At 51.2% G+C, this 8,697-nt stretch overlaps 1 protein-coding gene across 1 annotated transcript; it reads right to left on the bottom strand.

Moving 5' to 3' along the window:
* Window positions 1-5,431: 5,431 nt before the first annotated feature.
* LOC123094522 (uncharacterized) lies at window positions 5,432-7,425 on the bottom strand. The gene is made up of 3 exons (XM_044516509.1): window positions 6,609-7,425; window positions 6,412-6,503; window positions 5,432-6,257 (listed from the first exon to the last, which is right to left on the bottom strand). Exons 1-3 carry the CDS (start codon window positions 6,699-6,701, stop codon window positions 5,720-5,722), a joined length of 723 nt encoding a protein of 240 aa, XP_044372444.1. The 5' UTR covers window positions 6,702-7,425; the 3' UTR covers window positions 5,432-5,719.
* Between the last annotated feature and the right edge of the window lie 1,272 nt (window positions 7,426-8,697).

Genomic DNA, 8,697 nt, shown 5'->3' with positions numbered 1-8,697 from the left:
CTTATCAGATTCCTTCTCACTGGGCTGGTCCTCTCGGAAGCTTTGAATCAAGAGTCGATACTACCGAGTGGTATGTTTGGATTGAATCAAGTTAACCTCTTCATCTTTCTTCGTGTGAATGTAACATGGTAAATCCAGAACATCCTGGCCTGACTGATCCTTCACCTTCTTGGGTTTCCACTGTGGTTTGAGTTTTCCTTTATATTTCCCTTGTGCATTCAGGACTGCATCCTCAGCAGGACCTATGGGTTCAGCTTTACGCTTTTGCTTCCGACTGGAAATTCCAGCTCCAGAGTCCCGGATGACTGGTTTTCCCTTGCCACTGCGGAGTCGGTCTTCCTCTTCACCATTAGCGTACCGAGTGGCTATTTCCATCATTCGGGCTAGAGTCATGTATCCAGAACAACCAAACTTCAGGATGAGCTCTCTGTATCGGTCGCCCTCTTTGAAGGCACAAACCGCCTGGTGATCTGACACATTTTCTACCACATGATGAAGGGTAGTCCATCTCTGGATGAAGTCTCTCAAAGTTACATTCGGCTTCTGAACACAGTGCTGCAATTCAGTCAGCCCAGCAGGTCGCTTGCAGGTGCCCTCAAATGTTTTGATGAACACTTGGGCCAAGTCATCCCAGCAGAAAATACTTCTAGGGGCCAACTGATTCAACCAGGCTCTGGCCGAACCCTCAAGCATCAGGGGAAGGTGCTTCATGGCTACATCATCATTACCTCCACCAATCTGCACATCCACTCGGTAATCTTCCAGCCAAGTGTCCGGCTTTGACTCTCTGGTGAACTTGCTCACGCTCGTAGCCAACCTGAAGTTGGGAGGGATCTCAGCCGATCGGATGGCCATATTGAAACACTCGGGCCCAGAAACAAATGCTCTGCTTCCAATCGGACAATCTCTGTCTTGCCCTTCTCTATTTGCTCGACCTCGGTTGACCAAACCTTGCACAAGGAGTGACCTCACATCGAACCCCGACTCTCTTGGGTTGACTGGGGCTCTCCGCTCATCACCATATGAGCGCCTGTCGTCATACCGCCGGGGCGCGTACGACCCGCCCCTTGGAAGGGGAATAGGCACACGACGGTGGTCATCACGGGGAAACTAATGATCATACTGTCTGTGGCCTTGCCCCAGGCACTGATCCTGACGGGGACCACGATCTTCACGCTGCCGGGGCGACCTCGGACTGTGTGCCGACTGAACTGTGTCTGCAACCATAGACCTACTATGAATTCTGTTGCACGACTGGGAGACAGCAGAGTTCACCAACTTCTGAACGTGAGAGCTGAATTGGCTCTGCTATCCATGCTGCTACTGCAACATTTTGGATCGGAGTATGGTATACCTGAGGTTCAGTTGGGAATAGCTATCGTGCACGTCGACTGGATTCAAGGATCCGCTGACGAGCGCGTTCGTCGAGTGCCTTCTGCAGATTTTCCAAACGCGTATGCTCAGCCAAGGTGGCCAAGCGCGCAACCTCCAAGGCCCGAGCCTCGGAGGTCTCCCCAATAATGGGGATCTGGAGCGCCTGGACGTTGCGACGATGCAGGTCCTCCCTCTGCTCCACAGTGAGGGCTTCAGGGATGTACTCGTCATGATCTTGTGACGGGCCCCCGCCACCGCCCCGGCCACCGCCGCTGCGACAAAATCCGGACGGACTGCACTGGGAGTCGACCATGAGGACCTCTGTCGCCGGATCTTGCTTTCGCACTCGGAAAGCAAATCCAAGTGATCAGTCGGTAGATCAAATAGATCGTAAAGGGATTCATCGGGCTCGATTGTCGTGACTTGAAGGGTGGTCGATTGGCGAGCCACCGCGTGATTCACCCAACATTGGAGCCGTGAACGGCCGGACCGCTTGCAATGGCGGGCGGATGCAACAGGAGCCGACCGATACTGGGTCGACGACTAACAAAGAAGGACGCCGCAGGCACTCGCACGGAAGTGCGCCACCCCACGGACAGGGAGGGCCTCGACGTTAAGGGGAGCTTCTTGGAGCCACGCGGAGTCGTCGGCGATGAAGACGAGCGCGCCGAGATGGATCTCGCGCCCTAAAGCCAAACCACCACCAGAAACTATGTTGATGGAGAACGAAATTTTCAACCTCACCGGAAGTCGTTCAGACGCTGGCCCCAAGGTGGGCGCCAACTGTCGTGGGAGTGAGTCTGACAGTAGGAGTAGGGGGTATGTAGGAGGAGGCAAGGTCCTAGCTATGGTGAGGTTGTACATGCAAGTTTATGAGTTCAGGCCCCTCTCAGAGGAGGTAACAACCCTACGTCTCGGTGCCCGGAGGCTTGTCGACTGGATTATGCGTGGAAGTTACAGGGGGTGCGAACCCTTGTGCTTGAGGAGGTGGTGGCTTATATAGAGTGCGCCAGGACCCTCGCAGCCCTCAGTTACACAGGGTTCAATGTGAGTTAAGACAAAGGCGTTACTGGTAACGCCAGCTATTAATGATCTTTTATGACTACAGAGTGAACGCCTAGCCGTTGCCATCCTAGGGTGGCTTTAGATCTTCTGTACTCTGAGTGATTCTTCATATGGTCGAGTGACTTTATTATGGTCGAGTGGAATTGGGGTATCCAAGTGGAATTTTCTATCGAGTGGATTGCACTTCAAGGTGGTTTCAGTCGGTATCCTCCATTGGACTTTGAATGTTTTTGACTCTAGGGTAGTGTCCCTGGGTAGGGAGTCTAGGTCAGGCCTAAGACCCTACCCTAGGTACATGTCATCATCACATAGCCATGATAGGGGCCAACAACTGTTGGTGCTAGATGTGTTAACTGGGATGTGCATGCCCAAAGGTGGACTACTCCAGCCCACAATCGAGCTAGATCCACTCTCGATAACATTCGCCGATAGCAGCGCGCGAGAGAGAAGTGACACGCTAGGTGCAATCTCTCCACGAGACCGGCTGATGCCCGGTGCACCTCGTTAAATCTGCATGATTTGGCAAACCTCGTCGCCCCATCAAGTTCGTACGCGGGGGTGTTGCATCCACACACCCTGGACACCATGCCACCACATCTAATCGCGCAAGCGTCACTTCGCCCTACTCTCAATTGAGAGAGGAGAGAAACACCACCCACCATGCCCCAACATCCCCTCATCAGGAACCCGTAGTCGATGTCGAGTCACGCCACCATAGGCAGAAGTGAATATGCCTTGTGATGATTGAGACCCTGCCGCCATTGTCCATCGAGCGGGCACTGCTCACCAGCTTTTTCACGTGACGACGAGGAGGGCAAAGAAGGAGGAAGAGGTCGGGGCGGCAGGCGGCTAGCATTCACCTGTGACATCCCCTAGGAGTGACACGAGCGAGGGGGTTTTATCTTGCCATACAAATTTTTTGTTGATGTTGATGAGGGAGGAAGAGGAGAGACAAAATAAAACTACACATGAACCTCATTGCCTTGCATAATATCTTTTCTAATGTCTGCTCAGTTTTAGTATCTCTTTGTTTCGTAATTCTTGTCGTGGTTTCATTTAAGGAGTATACATTATTTATTCATGATAGTTTTCAGATCGATGAGGTGGTAATTACTTATATCAATGGATAATAATGTCCCTAAGTATAAGTGAATCATAAATCGAATTCACAATGTTACATTTTGGACCCTGATAAGAGCATCTCGAACAGACGCGCAACAAGCGGCACGCTAAAACAGTTTTTTGCGCACAGAAATAGCGGTTTTTTGCGCGCGGCAGGGCACTGGCTCCAACAGCGGCTGCAAAATATTGCGCGCGTGGCCCGCTCCAACAAAGGCGCAAAAAAAAGGCGCAAGCGAGCAACAGAACACAAACTAATTCAAACCAAATAGATAATTCATCAACGATACAAATAGCAAAGTTCAACCAAACAACACAAACTAGTCCGATACAAATAGCAAAGTTCAACCAAACATCACAAACTAGAAACTACGAAGACTACCCCGAGTCATCGTCCTCCTCCTCCTCGCTTGTGTCCCAAGAAACGCGTCTACCCACCGCTCATCATCGCTAAAGAAGAATGACGCCTGTCCCAGATCGCACTGCGATATCGCCAGTGCCTTCCGACGACGCCTATCCGCCCGTTCCGCGCGCCGCCTTGCCCTCCTCTCGGCCCAAAAGGCGTTCTCGTTGGTGACGTCCTCTGGGTGGCGCTGGCGCCACTCCATCGTGGCTCGCTCGTTCGCCTCAGCGACGAGGAGGCGGCGCTGCTGCCGACGGTGTTCCTGATGGTCGGCGTCAGTTACTAGCCACAGCGAAGGGGCGAGGATCCTGCACCTGCTCGTGCGTCAAGACGTCCTGGAAATTCATCTGTGCGTGAGGCCTCGAGAGCCGCCACGCCGCCGCATCGTACGCGCGGGCGGCCTCGTGGGGGGTGTCGAAGGTGCCGAGGTCGAGGTGCACGTCGCCGGACCGAATCTCAGCATAGAAGGTGCTGGAGGGGCGCACACCGCGGTAGCCCGAAGCTCCCCGGCGGCCCGACGGCATGGTGGCGCGTCAGCGGCGAGGCGAGAAAGCGGCAGAGAAAGCGGGGAGAGAGCGGGAGAGGGCGCGTGGCGATGTGGATAGCGATGGAACAGTGCGTGGCAGGCGCTTCATTTTATAGAAGCGGCGCACCAAATTTAGCGCGCGACCGCCCACTTTTCCCCGTGCGCGTGATCGTTTCCCGCGCGCCTAATTCTGCCGCCACGCTGGAGGGCGAAACCGCCCCACGCGCGCTAAAATCTCACTTTACCGCGCACGCGTGTTTTTTCAGCCACTGTTGGAGATGCTCTAAGTACCACATGTGTGACATGAAGCAATTCCATCCTGAGATTTTTTGATAGCAACTTTAGTTGTGAAGCATGGCAATTTTTTGTTTGATGACAAGTTTCTGTTTTCTTTTGACTTTTTTTCGGATGACAATTTTAGTTGTAGGGTCTTCACTATGTAAGACAAAATGGGTGTCAAATTTGCTTTTTGGACATTTGGCATCGGTGCCCTATGTTGTCCAGCCGGTGCCGAACTAAAAATTCCGGGCATCGATGCATCAACTTGCTTTGATGCCATATTCCTGGGTCCAATAAACTAAACGAGCGATGTCCTTTCTCACGCAAAGAAACAACCCGAGACACTGGTGGTTAGGTAAGCTCGGCTACTATATTACTTGTTTATATGTATGTGGGTCCGAACTGGACAATGCCAAATCTTCTACATTCTGTGCCCGACGCTAAAAAAATGTTCGATTACAATTTGCCTACACGTGGCTCGCTTTACAAAAATGTGTCACCAATCATATAGTTTTTTTTAGTTCACCGATCACATAGTTTTTCTTTTTGAACATCAGTACAAACACAAGCGCTCATATACACGCGCATACACTCATCCCTATGAACGCACACAGGCACACCCTACCCCTATGAGCACCTCCGAAAGACTGAGTCGGCATATCATCTTAAAATTTACAAAGTCACCGTAGGCACCTCATCGTCAACGGGAGCGTCTCCTCCCACTGAATGCGCATCACCGGAAATCTTGAAATAAATTCAGGAATAAATGCGAGCCCCGAGATTTGAACCCTGATGGACTGGGCATATCACAGTCTCTCAAACCATCCAATCACAGATTGGTTCGCACCGATCACATAGTTGAGGGCCTAAAAACGTCTGTGTTAATACCTTACATGTGACATTTATCATTTGCGTACATTTTAGCTTTGATCCGGCACAACATACACACTCGTCTATTTTCTCCGGTTGGATGCAACGCCGCCGTTTAACGCGACCACCGCCGACTCGACGTGATCCAGCAGGTACCCGAAGATCTTCTCCTTCAGCCGGTCGACGGCCGCCGTCCGCAGCCCGACGTCATCCAGCCAGTCGTTGACCCTCTTGAGCTGCCCCAGCGTCCCGGCCACGTCGGCTTCGAGCAGCCGGTCCACGTGCCCGACAAACCACGCGCACATCTCCTCCCCGAGCTCCCTCGCCGCGGTCTCCAGCCAGGTGGCGGCCTCCGCCGCGGCGGCCACCGGCCTCGGCGAGGCGGAGACGGCAGGCGACTCGGTGCCGCGCTTCCTGGACGACGACGAGGCGGTGTAGAGGGAGAAAGGCGCCAGGTCGGCGGTGACCGCCGCGTGCAGCCACTCGCCGGCGTGGCCACTCCGTTGCTGGTTGCCGAGAGCGGCGGTGGAGCGGGTGATCGCGGCTTGGAGCGCGAGGAACTCGTCGACGGTGTGCTGGGGCGACTGCTTGCCGGCGGTGGCGGCCAAATCCGCGAAGGCACTGTGTAAAGCAAATCTGGTCAGTTCGTTCTCATATTATGGTTTTACCTTCAGTGTGATTTCACCGAAATTTTGAAAATTTCATTCATTTTGGTACATACTGAAATATTTTGAAAACTACTAGTACATATCCTAAAGACTGAAGAGCAGATCACCTGAGACATCTGAGCACAATCTCTGCAGCAGAAGCTTCCTGCATGGCCTCCACAGCAGCCATCTCTGCAGCATCCCTATAACTCATGACTCCCTACAGGTCATGTACAACACCATTTTTGAGAACTAGGCAAAAATTTGCAACTTAAAACAGGACAATCCTGACGCATCCAAACAGAAGTTTCTGAACGAACTGTACCGATCCGAGAGTCTGGAGGGCCGGTGGAAGCGACTCCCATGAGGCGCCCATCGTCGTCGCCGATGTCGAACGGGGAGGAGAAACCTTGACCATGTCGTCCGGCGATGCACCGCCGGGAGTGGGAGGTCGCTTCTCGCTCGTCTTGGCGGCAATGCTGGGGCTTCTCTGCGCGCCGGGCTTGTGGAGAACATCTGGTTCAGGAGATGGAGTGGGTCTTTGCTTAGTCCTGGAGATGATATTGGTCTTGCTCTCCCTTTTCTGCAGTGGTTTCTCCTCTGCCGGTTTTCTGCTTCTTGGAACCTGAGTGTATTAGCAGGTACTGTATACATCAAAATGCTATTTCAGCTTTCACTGTGATCAACAATGTATGTAGCAATCGTCTCTTTTTAACACGTATGATCATGTCCCCCGCAAAAAAAACCACGTATGATCATGTCTCACTAGTAGAACACAAAACTCTTCAACTCAAAATCTACGAAAGTTGTGCTAAAGTTGCGACAATTAATATTGATCAGAGGGAGAACAATGTTTTTCGGCATTTTACATGGAAGAAGTTACTACCCTCAAGTTCGCTCTGTTTCCTGACAGCCATGGTAGCTTCGAATTGCAAAAGATGATTCACTGAAGAAGAGACAAATTGGCTGTTGTAGCCAAACGACCATATGAAAAGGCAGAGATTTGGCACACAACCGTGAATCTTATTAGGTGCACCTAATTCTGTTTAAGTTTCACTCAAAGACGAGCTCTCAATCAGCAAAAGGTGAATCACTCGATTATAGTAATCATAACAACTTGCCATTAGAAGCCTAGTGACTGCCGTGGTTAGGAAAATAGTTGTGATGTCCATCTCAAGAAAAGTTACATGCGTCACCACTCACCGCAGACCAACCAGTGCCACCTTGTCATGGAGAAAGGGAATGCTTGATGTGAAATTGCCAATAACAATAGTAGGAGTACCATTTCATAAGCTATCACTGATGAAAGAAAATTTTCGAAGAAAATGCAACCCCTCCATTTCTAAATAGACGATGTCTTAAAGTTTGCACAATCTCAAATATACAAGTTTGGCCCTACATTTTGCACAAAATCGATAAAATTTTATAAAACTATGATATTATGGAAAAGAAGTTAGAGCAGTTATGATGATATTATTTTCACCTCATCAAAGGAAAAAAAGCTCCACTCATTTTTTTTAAGCTGCACGCTTTCTAGAATGTCTTCTATTTTGGAACAGAGGAAGTACAGACACTTTCACCTAGGACATCATTTGTACAAATCTGGCAACAAGGAAAGTACTGTATTTAGGTACTAAAGATGCAAATGAATATAACTTCTCATAAGTGAACTGATAACTGATGACTGTGACGAGTGTTGTGCTTGCCCATGAAACTGCAATTATGTGACTCAACTCTCTGCATTTTCAGTGGAATTGAACAGAGATGGAGAAGTGGAGAAAACTTGCACGCACTCAGATTTCTGGTGCAATGCGTCAGGGAAAATGATACTCGTATTGTGTTTGTACAAAACGGGAGATTTTGCAGGACAATAGACAGTAGTGCCTTCTAAGTTCTTGGAATATTCTCAAAACTCTCATGTTGTGACACTAACAGAAATTTTCCTTTCTCTGGAAGAAAGAGGGCAGAGGTGGGCACGATTTTTTTCCTGACATGGTGGGTTAGATTTCTGTAAAAATATAAATTAAACAATGACAAAAGATTTAACGGGGGTGCCTGCCATTGACACCGAACGAACTCACCGAGGAACTCCGCACCAGCGTCGCCGCCGCCCCCTTGCTCCTTTCCCCGCTGATCACGTCACCGGTCACCCTCTCCTTCTGATCGCCCGCGCTCCCCGTGCACCCCCAGCTCCTCCTCGTCGCCTTCGGTCCAGACTCCGCAGGCGACGACCTGGCCGGCCTCGTTCCGGAAGGCGAAGCCGGGCGCACGGCTGCAGTTGCAGGCCTCGCCTTGGGCGCCTGCTGTGGCGCCAAACGCGAGCCCCTCCTCGTCCCCGACGACGACGACGGTCGCGGAGGTGTAGGGGTGGGAGCAAACCTCACGACGGTGGGCCTCCTGCCCGCATGGGCGGC

The sequence above is a fragment of the Triticum aestivum genome, chromosome 4B (assembly GCF_018294505.1).
Source record: "Triticum aestivum cultivar Chinese Spring chromosome 4B, IWGSC CS RefSeq v2.1, whole genome shotgun sequence".
Taxonomy (NCBI): Eukaryota; Viridiplantae; Streptophyta; class Magnoliopsida; order Poales; family Poaceae; genus Triticum; species Triticum aestivum.
This window is presented reverse-complemented; position numbering and strand designations above follow the sequence as displayed.

Excerpts from the sequence above, each read along its gene's own strand:
- LOC123094522 (XM_044516509.1), bottom strand. The coding sequence starts at position 6,701 with ATGGTCAAGGTTTCTCCTCCCCGTTCGACATCGGCGACGACGATGGGC. Across the intron at positions 6,504-6,608 it reads CCCTCCAGACTCTCGGATCG|GGAGTCATGAGTTATAGGGA; the intron begins GTACAGTTCGTT and ends CATGACCTGTAG. Across the intron at positions 6,258-6,411 it reads ATTGTGCTCAGATGTCTCAG|TGCCTTCGCGGATTTGGCCG; the intron begins GTGATCTGCTCT and ends TGCTTTACACAG.